The 14838-nt window shown below is 35.0% G+C and overlaps 2 protein-coding genes across 3 annotated transcripts; one reads left to right on the top strand and one right to left on the bottom strand.

Moving 5' to 3' along the window:
- Window positions 1-248: 248 nt before the first annotated feature.
- LOC133299737 (nucleolin 1-like) lies at window positions 249-10617 on the top strand. 2 transcript variants are annotated; one of them, XM_061499224.1, is made up of 18 exons: window positions 249-350; window positions 441-486; window positions 616-752; window positions 1315-1401; window positions 1492-1537; window positions 1667-1803; window positions 2366-2452; window positions 2543-2582; window positions 2712-2848; window positions 3908-4018; window positions 4098-4169; window positions 4398-4489; window positions 4564-4681; window positions 7026-7105; window positions 7426-7516; window positions 7650-7741; window positions 9300-10158; window positions 10376-10617. In XM_061499224.1, exons 1-17 carry the CDS (start codon window positions 327-329, stop codon window positions 10117-10119), a joined length of 2217 nt encoding a protein of 738 aa, XP_061355208.1. In that variant the 5' UTR covers window positions 249-326; the 3' UTR covers window positions 10120-10158; window positions 10376-10617. The 2 variants fall into 2 exon arrangements, with proteins under 2 accessions (XP_061355208.1, XP_061355209.1); XM_061499225.1 differs by lacking the exon at window positions 3908-4018.
- Window positions 10618-12201: 1584 nt separating this feature from the next.
- On the bottom strand, window positions 12202-13688 carry LOC133299728 (uncharacterized). Its single transcript, XM_061499216.1, has 4 exons — window positions 13537-13688; window positions 12700-13437; window positions 12413-12600; window positions 12202-12305 (listed from the first exon to the last, which is right to left on the bottom strand). The coding sequence occupies exons 1-4, from the start codon at window positions 13686-13688 to the stop codon at window positions 12202-12204; spliced, it is 1182 nt and encodes a 393-aa protein (XP_061355200.1).
- Between the last annotated feature and the right edge of the window lie 1150 nt (window positions 13689-14838).

Below are 14838 nucleotides of genomic sequence, written 5' to 3'. Positions count from 1 at the left end.
GTTATCATTTATTGGCAATTGATGATTAATTAATTAGCGCAATTCCCAATAAATGATAACCATCGATTGACGAAAATCAACTGTTAGGATTTTGTGTCAAATTTCAAAGTTTGACACCGGTATCAAACGATCCGCCCATATATATATATAGAAGATATCACATCAATCCAAAAAGTTGATGTAACTTGCAGGACGACCAAGAGTCTTTTGCGTGTGTGTGTCTCCAAACACGGTATTGAGCCCAAAAGCCTACGGCTAAACCCAACGCCTAAAAGTGTGTCGTATTCAAATTCCTGCAATTTTGGTCTCTTTCATCAAAATCAAAAATGACCAATGAATCAGATACCAATGTCTCTGTTTTCCGAATTCTTTTCTCTCAATTCTCATTGCCGCTTTTACTAACTATAACTATAACTAAACTCGTTTTCATTGCCTTGTAGGATGGTGCAACTGCAACTGCAACTGCAATTCCACCTCTGTCAAACGGTATCGTTTTGTTTCGGTGTTCCTTTTTTCATATTGGTTCTTTTTCCAATGGCTTCTTAGTTTCTGTACTCTTCCTTAGTTACCTTTTAATATACCCTTTTTATTTAAAAAAAAATTAAATTTATGTAGAAAAAAGGGTGTGTGAGGATGAAGATGGGAACCAACTAAGATCAAAGAGGCAGAAGATAGATGAGATTGCTGAGGAGCCAAAGAATAAGGGGGAAATTATTTCAAATGATTCCTCTTCAGATTCTGAACAAAATAAGGTGTTTACTTGACATGACTATTTAGGCTTTTAATTTATGCATAGTAGAACCTTTAATTTCATGCTAGTATTGTATATGTATGATAATAGGTTTATTTTTATGTTTTGGCTATTTTATTAACTCTGCAAGTCATGTCTCCGTTGAGAGTATAACTCAGAGTGTGATTCTGACAGAAGCTCTAATGAGGACAATGTAAATGATGAGTTATTGACTTCTCTGTCAGTGGTTTATTCTTGTACTTCAATATATGAATAAAGGAACATTGGTTAATGATTGGATAATCTATAAGTTTCTTTGTAATTCAGCTAGAAGAAATAAGAGATGTGATTTAGTTCGTAAGGTAGTAGTCATGTTGTTTGTGCTCCAATTATTGAAAAAGAAACTGAACTAATCTGACTTTTCCAAGACTTATGGGGAATCTTTCCAGGGTGACGGATGGTCTGTTTTGATGCCTTGAATTTGCTATATATAAACTGGAAATTTGAAATATCTAATTGAAGAGTATGAACTGATCCGTTATATGTTGAGGGTTGGCAAAGTTTATAACCTGTGTTAATTACAGGGGGAGATGGATACTGATGAGGGTGATAGTTCTGAAGAAAGTGATGACGAGGCTCAGAAGAAAATGACCAATGAATCAGATACCAATGTCTCTGTTTTCCGAATTCTTTTCTCTCAATTCTCATTGCCGCTTTTACTAACTATAACTATAACTAAACTCTTTTTGGTTGCCTTGTAGGATGGTGCAACTGCAACTGCAACTGCAATTCCACCTCTGTCAAACGGTATCGTTTTGTTTCGGTGTTCCTTTTTTCATATTGGTTCTTTTTCCAATGGCTTCTTAGTTTCTGTACTCTTCCTTAGTTACCTTTTAATATACCCTTTTTATTTAAAAAAAAATTAAATTTATGTAGAAAAAAGGGTGTGTGAGGATGAAGATGGGAACCAACTAAGATCAAAGAGGCAGAAGATAGATGAGATTGCTGAGGAGCCAAAGAATAAGGGGGAAATTATTTCAAATGATTCCTCTTCAGATTCTGAACAAAATAAGGTGTTTACTTGACATGACTATTTAGGCTTTTAATTTATGCATAGTAGAACCTTTAATTTCATGCTAGTATTGTATATGTATGATAATAGGTTTATTTTTATTTTTTGGCTATTTTATTAACTCTGCAAGTCATGTCTCCGTTGAGAGTATAACTCAGAGTGTGATTCTGACAGAAGCTCTAATGAGGACAATGTAAATGATGAGTTATTGACTTCCCTGTCAGTGGTTGATTCTTGTACTTCAATATGTGAATAAAGAAACATTGGTTAATGATTGGATAATCTATAAGTTTCTTTGTAATTCAGCTAGAAGAAATAAGAGATGTGATTTAGTTCGTAAGGTAGTAGTCATGTTGTTTGTGCTCCAATTATTGAAAAAGAAACTGAACTAATCTGACTTTTCCAAGACTTATGGGGAATCTTTCCAGGGTGACGGATGGTCTGTTTTGATGCCTTGAATTTGCTATATATAAACTGGAAATTTGAAATATCTAATTGAAGAGTATGAACTGATCCGTTATATGTTGAGGGTTGGCAAAGTTTATAACCTGTGTTAATTACAGGGGGAGATGGATACTGATGAGGGTGATAGTTCTGAAGAAAGTGATGACGAGGCTCAGAAGAAAATGACCAATGAATCAGATACCAATGTCTCTGTTTTCCGAATTCTTTTCTCTCAATTCTCATTGCCGCTTTTACTAACTATAACTATAACTAAACTCTTTTTGGTTGCCTTGTAGGATGGTGCAACTGCAACTGCAATTCCACCTCTCTCAAACGGTATCGTTTTGTTTCGGTGTTCCTTTTTTCATATTGGTTCTTTTTCCAATGGCTTCTTAGTTTCTGTACTCTTCCTTGGTTACCTTTTAATATACCCTTTTTATTTAAAAAAAATTTAAATTTATGTAGAAAAAAGGGTGTGTGAGGATGAAGATGAGAACCAACTAAGATCAAAGAGGCAGAAGATAGATGAGATTGCTGAGGAGCCAAAGAATAAGGGGGAAATTATTTCAAATGATTCCTCTTCAGATTCTGAACAAAATAAGGTGTTTACTTGACATGACTATTTAGGCTTTTAATTTATGCATAGTAGAACCTTTAATTTCATGCTAGTATTGTATATGTATGATAATAGGTTTATTTTTATTTTTTGGCTATTTTATTAACTCTGCAAGTCATGTCTCCGTTGAGAGTATAACTCAGAGTGTGATTCTGACAGAAGCTCTAATGAGGACAATGTAAATGATGAGTTATTGACTTCCCTGTCAGTGGTTGATTCTTGTACTTCAATATGTGAATAAAGGAACATTGGTTAATGATTGGATAATCTATAAGTTTCTTTGTAATTCAGCTAGAAGAAATAAGAGATGTGATTTAGTTAGTAAGGTAGTCATGTTGTTTGTGCTCCAATTATTGAAAAAGAAACTGAACTAATCTGACTTTTCCAAGACTTGTGGGGAATCTTTCCAGGGTGACGGATGGTCTGTTTTGATGCCTTGAATTTGCTATATATAAACTGGAAATTTGAAATATCTAATTGAAGAGTAGGAACTGATCCGTTATATGTTGAGGGTTGGCAAAGTTTATAACCTGTGTTAATTACAGGGGGAGATGGATACTGATGAGGGTGATAGTTCTGAAGAAAGTGATGACGAGGCTCAGAAGAAAAAGATTGAAGTTTTGTTATATAGATTTGTTAGAGAATAGTATAAACCATTAAAAAGGCCATCACCCAACAGCTTAAGTTTTTGGGTTGAATTGGTTCTTTACATGGTATCAAGGTCTTGGTGTCACGGGTTCGATCCTCACCGCCCCCCATTTAATTAATAATTAATTAAGTCTTATTAAGTTTCTTAGCACAGGTAGGTGGGTCTGTGCATTGTCCACCCTCCAAGCTCAGTAGGCTATAGTGTGAGGGGGTGTGTTAAAGAATAGTATAAATAATTAAAAAGGCTATCACCCAACAACTTAAGCTTTTTGGTTGAATTGGTTCTTTACAATATTGTTCTTTGAACCAATTTTACCTACTATAATTATAATTGTGTTTTTTTTATTTGGTCTTATCTTTTTATTGTTTCACAACCTTATTTTCTGTTCTGAAGCAGAATGCTACATCAAATGCTTATAAACCTGATTTAAAAACTGTTGAAAAGGATACTTCTAGTGATAGTTCAGAAGACGATGATATTGGAAAGTCACCACATATGGTTGAAAAAGTGAGAATCTTGCAAATTGTGCATATAATTGTTTATTTGCAGAGTGTTTCATATCTTAGCACTTTTCTTTTTATTGCAGCCTGTGAAAGGTTCAGATAGTTCAAAGGACAATGAGGAAGAAATTGAGGAAAAAGCCTCCAAAACTGCTCAGGTAAGTGTAAGCATTTCATAATGCATTTGCCTATGTCTGCTGAAATGTTCATTTTGTTTTATGACTTATTGGAGTATAGAATTGACTTGTATGAAAGAGCTTAAGGATGTGGAGATGGTTGATGCTGCCTCCATTGGAAAGAAACCTGAAATTGACCAATGTTCTCTCGTTCTGCAATGCAAATTATTGAATCATTTATATGATATGTTATTTCCTCGAATTTTGCAGCTTAAAACCCCAGCTACACAGAAAGAAAAAAATGCTGCATCGAAGACAATATATGTTCGAAACTTGTCATACAGTGTGGAACGGTCTGATATGTATGTATGTTTTTTTCATGCATGTGCTTGTTATTATCTTCTGTAGTTTTTTTTCTAATTTCTGAATTGTTCAGGGAAAATCTTTTCAAAGAGTGTGGAGAAATTGTTGATGTTCGTCTTCATACAGATAACGAAGGGAGGTTTAAAGGTTTTGGACATGTTGAGTTTGCAATAGCAGAAGCAGCACAAAAAGTAAGCTTTATGACCTTTCATAGTCTGTGCAATCATTTTAGAACTGCCAAAAATCATTTAAAAGATAGTTGTACCTTTAGAAGCAACATTGTCATATATTTTTGAGATACACTTACTGTAAAATTTTAACAAATTGATTTTTTTGAAATATTTTTCTCATTCCTAGTATTTTCAATTGAATTAATTGACTTCATTTGATTTTTGAAGAAAATTACTACCTTTTACTTAGTTGTGGTTGAGGCTTTATTATTGTTGATATTGCTACAACCTGCAATTTTGACGGGTATGGTGTCAATTTATTGTTTTCTTCAAAAAGTATATAGCATTGTCTTGTCTTGTCTTTGGAATCTAATGTTGGATTAGCATCATAAATGTGCATATATATCCTATTTATGTGTGAACATAGAGTACCAAATGATGGTAGTTCAGTTGGCGCATGGAAGCTGAGCAGGTGGGGGTGAGAGCATGTGTTTGATCCTCCACAGTACCATCTTTGGGAGGAATTTAAAGCCTTAATCCTGAACCCTCCCCGAACAGGATTGCCTCCCATGGAGGATACCTATGGTTTGTCCAAAAATAAAAAAATGTTTGAACATAGAGGTGTGTAGAAAATCAGGATTAAAATCTTTCCGCTTTTATTTCCTATTAATTAGTGATTGATTTTTTCCTTTAATAAGAATTTGAATTTTGAATTTGTTTATATAGGATAGGGCTGATGACTCATTGTTGAGTCATTCTTATCCATTTTTTCCTCTCGTTTACTCTTGTATAAATACCCCTATCAGTGTAAATCAAATGTATCAATACTAGAAAAACCTTTGTTTTACATCTTTCAATAAGGCGGGAGGTGCTGAAGCCGGCTTACGGGCTAATCTCGACGTGCGGGAGCAGGAGGTTGCAGTAATGGGGGAAGGGAAGGTTGAGAGCTATGGGACAAGACAGAGATGAATGGTGTTCTTTATTAAAAACTGAAAGAATTACAAGAGAACAAGTTTCTTAATTCCCTTCAACCTGTGCAATGTCTCAGTCTACAATTATTTTCCTTAAAATTCCTAATACGGTAATTACATCACCTATATACTACCTCCTAACCTCGTAACTTCCTAACTTCCTAACTTCCTAATTAGCTGCTGGGTCCCCTTTTTCTAACTAATCTTGGCTCTTAATTATCTAACTTGATGCCTTGATTTATTCCTTCCAGAATATACATTCCAGGCATTGGTTTCTTCCTCATTTCCTATCATAACAATACCTCCCCTCGGGAAACAACCTTGTACCTCCCCATGGGAAACAACCTTGTCCCCGAAGTTGAAGTATGGAAACTGGGCCTAAATTGTGGTGACATCCTCCCAAGTGGCCTCCTTAGGGGATTGATGCTGCTACCCTCGGTCAATTATAGTCCATGTGCCTAGAATCTAAGCAGGAAAACAGTGCACAACGTCCACCTGCAACTCCTCTAGAAGGTGATTTAAAAGACAAAGTAATAAGTCCTATTATACTAAATAAGGACTCCCAAAGTGAGGAAGTAAATCATAAAATATAAGTAAATGGGGAAGTAAATCATAGAATATTACCAAAAAGCGACAAGTTTCTTCGCTGGTCACAATCAGTTTGTTTAAATATCAGGTGGAGAGGAAAAATCAGATATCTTACCGGAGATACAAAGTAAGCCACTGCGGAGTACCCAACTTATGCCACTTGGGATGCTAGTAACTCAATGGCAATGATGTTGTTGGTCAATTCGATGACAGAGTGTAAGACTGAATTCTGACTTGGGGAATCAATCCCAAGTATGAATCAACCTTGCAGCTTTGCAGGATCTTGATCTTTTCGACTACTATGAATGAAAATCAACTGAGGACTTCAACCACTACACAAAGATGGTGGATATCAGCTGAGCATTCAAAATTTCTGGGTTGAATGTCAAGTTTGATGAAGTTCGTGGATGAGTCATTGGAAGGAATCCCCTTCCTCTTATCAAGGAAGTATTTGCGGAAGTGAGAGGGAGGAGACCCAAAGGTTAGTGATGCTGGGAAGACGGGCTATCAGCCAAGCAGGATCTGTGCTATCCTGATCATTTATTATATATCCGTCCTCTGTATTTGTGCATAGTAATACAATAACCATCAAGCCTTATCTCACTAGGTCCTGTTGGCTGCATGCATTATTCGATCATAACAATTAGTTTTTAAGTGATGGAGGTTGACATTGCTATGTAGGTTTTCTTATATATATAGTGCTTGTATTGCTACACCTCTTGCATCATCTGTGCTTATGTTTGTTGAACCCTTGTTCTGTGTAAAGACATATTGAGCTGAGAACCAATTTGCTTTTGTACTCATAGGCTCTTGAGTTGGATAATACAGAATTGTTGAGACGTCCCATCAAAGTTGGTATAGCTTGGGAAAGGGGTCTCGATAGAAGGTAATTATGTATATACTCTTTTTGTTTAGGGTGCGTTTGGATAAGCTTTGAAAATAGAACTTTTGGGATATGGTTTTATTAGAAGCTACATTTTCTAGCTTATGAGAAAAGCACTAAAATAACTTCTTCTTTTTTGTGTGGAGGTTTTTGTTTTCCCCAAAAAACTTATCTAATTATTATGAAAACTGTTAAACATGTTTTTCAGTTAAAAATTTTTTAACCACAACAAAACAGGCCCTTGATGTTTTCTATTCATTCATTTCAATATCTTGCCTTATGCCGACATCTTCCCTTTTCTGTTTCTTTGTTAATAATTTTAGCAACTTGAGCAACTCATTCCAGAAAGGTGAAACAGTTCAATCTCAAACTGTATTTGTAAAGGGTTTTGATAGATCCCTTGGAGAAGAGAAGGTAATTGTTTCTCTAACATATTGATTTGTTGCATCAGTTCCTGCACAAGATTGCATAAATCTCTCTTGATTTCATATTTGTATGGTTTGATTGGTGGTTTTAGCTGTAAATAATGCCCACTTTGTTCTTTCAGATAAAAGCTAGCCTGGAGGAGCATTTCGGTTCTTGTGGAGAGATAACAAGGATATCAATTCCGAAATTTCATGATTCTGGTGCTGTTAAGGGGTATGTTTCTTATTGTGCTGTATGTTAGATTATAATGTACTATTGAATATTTCAACATGCCACTTCCGTTTGCATCGAGCCTTTTCATATCCATCTCACTTTACTTTGGATGGGCTTGTCAAAATGAATGTCAGAATTATCAGCATGTCAGTATGCAATTTGATTTTGTCGTTGTGAATCTAGTAAAAAGATTGCTCCTGTGCATTTTTCACATAGATAATTCTGTAATCTATGCTATTGTTAAATGGAACAGAAAAAATCCTTGGTGGTTTTGAAATTAGTCTAGATGACTGTAAGTTTCTCAGATGATTTATTGAACTTTTCCTGAAATCATTCAAAGGTTTTAACATATTTTCAGTTATTCAGTATTATTTGGATATCTTCATTCAAGCTTCAATTTTTTGGTTCCATTTCCTTTTTCCTCTTTTAACTGGACTTCCTTGAAATTTATGAATCACACTATATTTCATCTATTTAGTGGGGAATATGCTGTATTTACACCTAAACTATTTCTATATCATTTTCATTTTGTATTCATTTTTTTATAATTCGTCAATTTTGAACCTATGAAAGATTTCCTTCTTGCCTACATGCCCCTCTCCAAAATACGGAGGGGTTTAAATAGATAATGAGGGATACCAAACTCTACCGGCAGCTCCTAAATGCAGATTGACTATTGTAGTTTATGACAGACACATCATTTCTGCTTGTATTTCAGTCAGACACTTAACTACAGAATAATCCTTGTTTTTCTGCTTCTAATGTCATTTTGTTTATGTTCTTATCATTAATGTTTTTTCCCTTTTGTGTATCCCAAGTTTTCCCTAGTGATTATATTCAACTCAGTAGCTGTAATTTGAATAGCACTTTATCCTTTTTTTTATATCTATATAGGGGGTGCAATCAACCACAAATCACTACAATGAATTCAGATTATAAGTACTGGAAGGTGTTTATTTGCTTACTTGTTTGAGTATAGAGACTGCCTAGAGGGAATTATTTTTTATCAATATCATGCCTCAACTGGATAAGTTCATTTATGTCACACAACACTTCTTGGCTTGTCTTTTTAAAGATAAAAAAGGGCGCCTCAATACCTGAGGACCCCACTGTTTGGTCTGTTGTAGGTCAGATAACATTCCTTTTTGGAAGTCATCTGGAGAAAATATCGTAATCTCCACATGAACAGTACGGGGTTTATTTTGTTTTATTTTTTTGTTGTTACCTTTCATTTTTTATCTACCTTGTTTATAAAGCAAGAATTAGCTCTTTGTTGAATACCGTCTTGCTCCCTCTCTATCTGAATTTTTCTTCTCATAGAACTCATTGAGCACGAGACCAGGCCATAGCGGCTTGAAGGCTATTGTACACAAAAAATCTCCATAAATAGTGACCTCCTTCTGGTTAAGTTTCTCTGATTGAGCCTCGAAATATATCAGCGTGTGTAAACCTTGATTGATAAGTAATTGTAGAAGGCTGGAAAACTCTGAAATATAGTGTGTGCGATGCAAAGTATTAGTGTGTACTGCATTCCAATCTCAAATTGCAAAATTTACAGGTTTGCTCACTTGGACTTCAAGGATGTTGATAGCTTGAAGAATGCTCTACAACTGCATCGAACTGAGTTTGGAGGTTATCCTTTGTTAGTTCAAAAAGCAAAGCCTCGATATTATAATCAGGATATAGGCCATGGTAGAGGTGTTGGTGGTCATCAGTTTGACGGAAGGGATGGAGTTGGCCATGGTGGCACAGTGGGTTGGAGGAAAAGTAGTGGCGGTCATCAATTTTGTGGAAGGGATGGAAGTGACCATGGTGACAGAGTGAATTGGGGGAGAAGTGGTGGCGGTCATGAGTTTGGTGTAAGGGATGGAGATGGCCATAGTGGCAGAGTCGGTTGGGGGAGAAGCAGCGGTGGTCATAAGTTTTGTGGAAGGGATGGAGGTGACCCTGGTGGCAGAGTGGATTGGGGGAGAAGTGGTGGTGATCATCAGTTTGATGCAAGGAATGGTAGTGACCATGGTGGCACAGTGGGTTGGCGAAGTAGTAGGGGTGGTCATCAGTTTTGTGGAAGGGATGGAGGTAACAATAGTGGCAAAGTGGGTTGGGGGAGAATTAGTGGTGGTCATCAGTTTTGTGGAAGGGATGAAGGTGACCTTGGTTGCAGAATGGATTGGGGTAAAAGTGGTGGTGATCTTCAATATGGTGTGAGGGATGGAGGTGGCCATGGTGACACAGCGGGTTGGGGGAGTAGTAGCCATGGTGACACAGCGGGTTGGGGGAGTAGTAGCGGTGGTCATCATCAATTTTGTGGAAGGGATGGAGGTGGCCAAGATGGCAGAGTGGATTGGAGGAGAAATGGTGGTGGATGGAAGTATTGAGCACACAATATACCTAGCACTGACATGATGAAGTCACAGGTATTTCATTTTTCTACAATTAGTTTTTTCTTTCCTTGTCAGAAATATCTTACATTTCTGGATTAAATCACCTATGTTGTATTGAAGTATACTGCTGCTGCTAGATTGATTCTTTGTTTTGTGAGGTGTTACGATGACTTCATGCTCATATGTTTTACCCATTCTTAATTTACTCTTCTATTTTATACTCTTTTGATGTTCTGTTAACAAATTATAGTGCTGTTGGAGTGGAAGCGTTCGTGATAGTGATCCTGAATTTTTGGCAGCAAGGAAGGGTCTTTTATTTGCAACCCAGTTGGTTCTATCAAATATCTACTTGAAGGGAGATGCCAACAATGTTTATGTATATCCAACAATGTATATATACACGGACTTCTCTTATAATGTTTTGATTTTACCAAACATTACTTAAGGTGTTTTTTGTGTTATGTTCCCCGAGATTGTAACTCCATTGTAGATTCACCGACCAAGAACATAAAACAAAATAATGAGAATATTTAAGAGAGATGTGCTTAAGTAGGGTATGCATCTTAGATGTTCAATTGAAATGATAAGTTTTGTCATACTCAACATTGGAAGAGAAGAAACTGACAAAAATTGAAATATAGTTACATTTTGATAAGTTTTGAAAAAAAGAAATTATGATTTTTTTTTCCAGCTTTTTTCTCAAAAGTTATTCTTTTTAACTTTAAAAAATAGTATTAATACTAGTCTTTTTTGGGCTTTTGATTTTTGTTTTTAAAAAAAAAAAAAACTTAAAATGACTGTTGGCAAGTTGTTTTGCCCCTTGTTCATTGCAAAATATACCTTCAAAAAAGTAAAAGAAAAAAACATTAAACATTTGTACTATGTTTTAAGTTCCTCATCACATTAAACATTAAAGGATAATTAAGGATTAGCTTGTTAGGGACTTCGTCACATTTTTTGTTATATTCATTTAAAAACTCCATTATAAAAAGACGAGAGAAAAAATTTGTGGGATTTACTTACTTTTTTTCTGAATGTAAGAAAAAAAAAATCTAAAGTAAAAATAGAAATATTTTTTTCAACTTTTATTTAGATATTTAATATGAAGAGACTCTTTTTCAGTATTCTTTATTTTTTAGAGTCTCTTTGTACCTGTAATAATTAATGACTAGTATTAACTACATTTATTATTTACTTAAATATTATATTAATATATGAGGCAGATCCATTGACACCGGTGTCAAATTTGAAATTTGACATCTCATCTGAAAGCCGTTAGATCAAAAAAGATCAATGGTGTCACACATGGTTGTTGAATCGCAATACGTATCGTGAATCGTTCGGCTGCTTTTTTGTATCGTGAATCGTAAGATTCAGAAACAAATTAAAAATAACTTAAAAATATATAATATCATATAAATCCTAATTAAAAAAAAATCTAAATACCATAATCCATAAGTAACCAAATCTAAAACCAGTTATTTCTCATATTCATTAAATTTCAAGATTAATATTATCACTACTATCACTATCAGGATCTAGTATTGACATATCTAGTCCTTCATCCTCTCCATTAGTAGAGTCATCTGACTCATCTCCCATATCTTGTTCAATAATTTGAGATCCTTTTCTGTTATCATTCCTGTTGACATCCTCTTGTATTAAGATGCCTTTGCCTTTATCATTCCTATCATCTTGAAGATTTCGAGGACCTAAAAAAAAAATATACATAATGTAAATAAATATATTAGATAAGGTGTTTGATTAAAAGAAATATTATATATGCAAATATACCTCTCTTTCTCTTTTTGCTTTGGTCTCCTTCATCAACGTTGAAGCACTCATGAACATCCATCCAAGATTCCTCATCCATTAGGCAAGGCTCCTCTTGCTCAGTAATCCATTCCTCGTCAGAATCTAAATCTGATAAGCAGATAAGATCATATGTGTCTCCTTTTTCCTCCCTTTGTTTTTGCCTAATTTCAAGTTGAAGGTTGTATTTAACAAACACAAGAGCATTCAACCTTTGTTGCTCTAAACGGTTTCTTCTCTTAGAGTGAATTGATCAAACACACTCTAATTTCTCTCGCACCCTGTAGCACTGCAAGTGAGGCTTAGGATACGAATAACTATTGTTTGCAGCTCTTTGCAGTCGTCTCCAACACTATTCCACCATAAAGCTAGAAAAAAAAAATAATTGATAAATAAATATTTGGTTAATGACTTAATTTTTAATTTTAAAAATATCAAAACATAATTTAATCAATACACAAAATTCGATGATTACCAGGTTGCTTCCTAGCTCTAGTTGCAATTGCTAAACTATTTCCAAAGAGTCCTTCAGCCCTGTCAAATTTCTCAATTTGGGAATCAATTGTGATCCTTGTTTCAATATCAGGACACATCTTCTCCAATGTCTTCCACAAGCCAGTTTTAACCTCACGATCTGGGTTGAACTTTGTGTCATAGTGAAACCTATATAATTATTATAAATTTAGAATAAGGCTTAATAATAAATCAAATATAAAATATAAAGAATTTTATATAAATAAATTTTATAAAAAAAATACTTACTTTGGATTAAGAAAATAGGCGGCTGCATGAAGAGGCCTATGAAGTTGTAAATCCCAACGCTTGTCAATGATTTCCCATACATCCTTATATCTCTTTTCCTCATGATTAAAACTCTTTGCTATTTCTTCCTTTGATCTATCCATAGCCTTATAAATGTATCCCATTGCAGGTTTTGAATCACCATCCACAAGTCTAAGAACTTTCACAAGAGGAGACACAATTTTCAAGCAATAATGTATTGATTTCCAAAACCTTTTATCAGCCAAAACAACATTTTCTGCAAATTTGGCTTCCGGCCTAGAGCAATAAGCACTATTAACCCATTTTTCAGATGTAAACATAGATCGAACTGCAGTCTTTTGTTTCAAAATTGACTGCATTGTCAAATATGATGTAGCAAACCTTGTTATTGCAGGCCTAGCTAACTCTCTACCTTTGGAAAAGGTTCTATACAAATTCAACACCCATGTGTGCCTATAAATGAAAGTTGTAATTTTTTTTGCTTTCCAAATGGTATTATAGAACACTGTAATGCCACCAATATCTTCCAAACTCAAATCAAGACAGTGGGCTGCACAGGGTGACCAAAAGAGTTGCTTTCTGTTATCCATCAACTTTTGTCCAGCAGATACAAGGGCTGAAGCACTATCTGTCACTACTTGAACGACATTCTCTTCTCCAATTTCCATCACCATCTCATCAAGTAATTCAAACATTTTTTCAGCATCTTTAATAAAGCTGCTTGTATCAACAGATTTTATAAAAACAGTCCCTCTAGGACTATTAACAAGAAAATTAGTACGAGATCTACCCTTTCCATCAGTCCATCCATCTCACATCAATGTACAACCAGTTTTCTTCCATCCCAACTTATATTTATCCAAACTAGTATGGACAAGATCAACTTCTTTCTTCAAATATGACACCCTCACTTCATGATAAGTTGGTGGTTTTAAGCCTCTACAATATTCACTAATAGACTTCACCATATTAATAAATAATGGACTCTTAACTAAATTAAATGGCAATGCATTGCCATATATGCATCTACAAATATCTCAAACCACCAAATCTCTATCCTTCACCATTGAATTTATAGTTTGTTGTTTCATAGCAGATGAGCCACTTCCAATTTTTCCTTTTATCATAAAACTATCCATGCTCCCTTTTTTTGTGAATCTTTATCATCAAAGCACTCTAGTTCGTCATCATCTCTTGCATCCTCTGATATTTTTTTAAATAGATCCCTTATCTCTTCCGGCACTTGTTGGCATGGAGCAACTTCTTTGTGTGTTCCAGCTAGATGGTGCTTCATTCTAAATGCTCCTCCCCACATTGTTTTGGGGACAATAGTTACATTTAACATTCAACCTATTCGCAAGGGATTTACAATGATCCCAAGTTATATCCTTCTGTTTTTGGGATTTCTTCTTTGGAGCCATTTTTATTATTCTATTACTGTAAAAGAGAGAAGAAAAAAATCAAAGGCAAAATTATTAGGTAGGTCCGTAGGTGTCTTCAGCTACTGCACTAATACTCAATTGAATTTATTCACTATTTAAATGAAAAAGGAAATAGCACTTTCATAGGCAGCACTAGGCAATAGCACTTTCATTTCAGCAATAGGCAATAGCACTTTCAATTTCAACATGACAGTGACACATACACAAAAAAGCTGATTTGAAATGTGTACGTGTCTTATAAATAGAAACAATAATCTATTTATAAGACACATCCTCTCATGCATTTTCAATTGAGAACGACTTCAGCACTGCAGCTTTTTCATAATATTATAATAATATAATGTATTCCTCTGATCCTCTCATACGTTTTCAATTCAGCTGAATCATCACTATAATATTTTAATATATTTACAATTTACAAATTCCAATCACAAATCAAATCACCCATTTAAAAAATAGTACTCGTACTCCTTTGCCTTTTGTGAGTCTTCTTCTACACGCTCTCTGAATCTACTCTGCCTTTTGTAAGTCTTCTTCTACACGCTCTCTGAATCTACTCCTCTGCAAGTCTTCTTCTACACAGAGTCTGCAAGTCTTCTTGAGCGCTACTCTTTGGAAATTTCTGCAAGGCATTTTCTCCTCTGCAAGTCTCTCCTTCTGTTTCGTTGCTTCTTAT

Source organism: Gastrolobium bilobum, unplaced genomic scaffold (genome assembly GCF_033153095.1).
Source record: "Gastrolobium bilobum isolate Gb01-03AN ecotype WA unplaced genomic scaffold, APGP_CSIRO_Gbil_v1 utg26868, whole genome shotgun sequence".
Taxonomy (NCBI): domain Eukaryota; kingdom Viridiplantae; phylum Streptophyta; class Magnoliopsida; order Fabales; family Fabaceae; genus Gastrolobium; species Gastrolobium bilobum.
The sequence above is the reverse complement of the archived record's forward strand: the minus strand, read 5'-3'. Positions and strand labels throughout refer to the sequence as shown.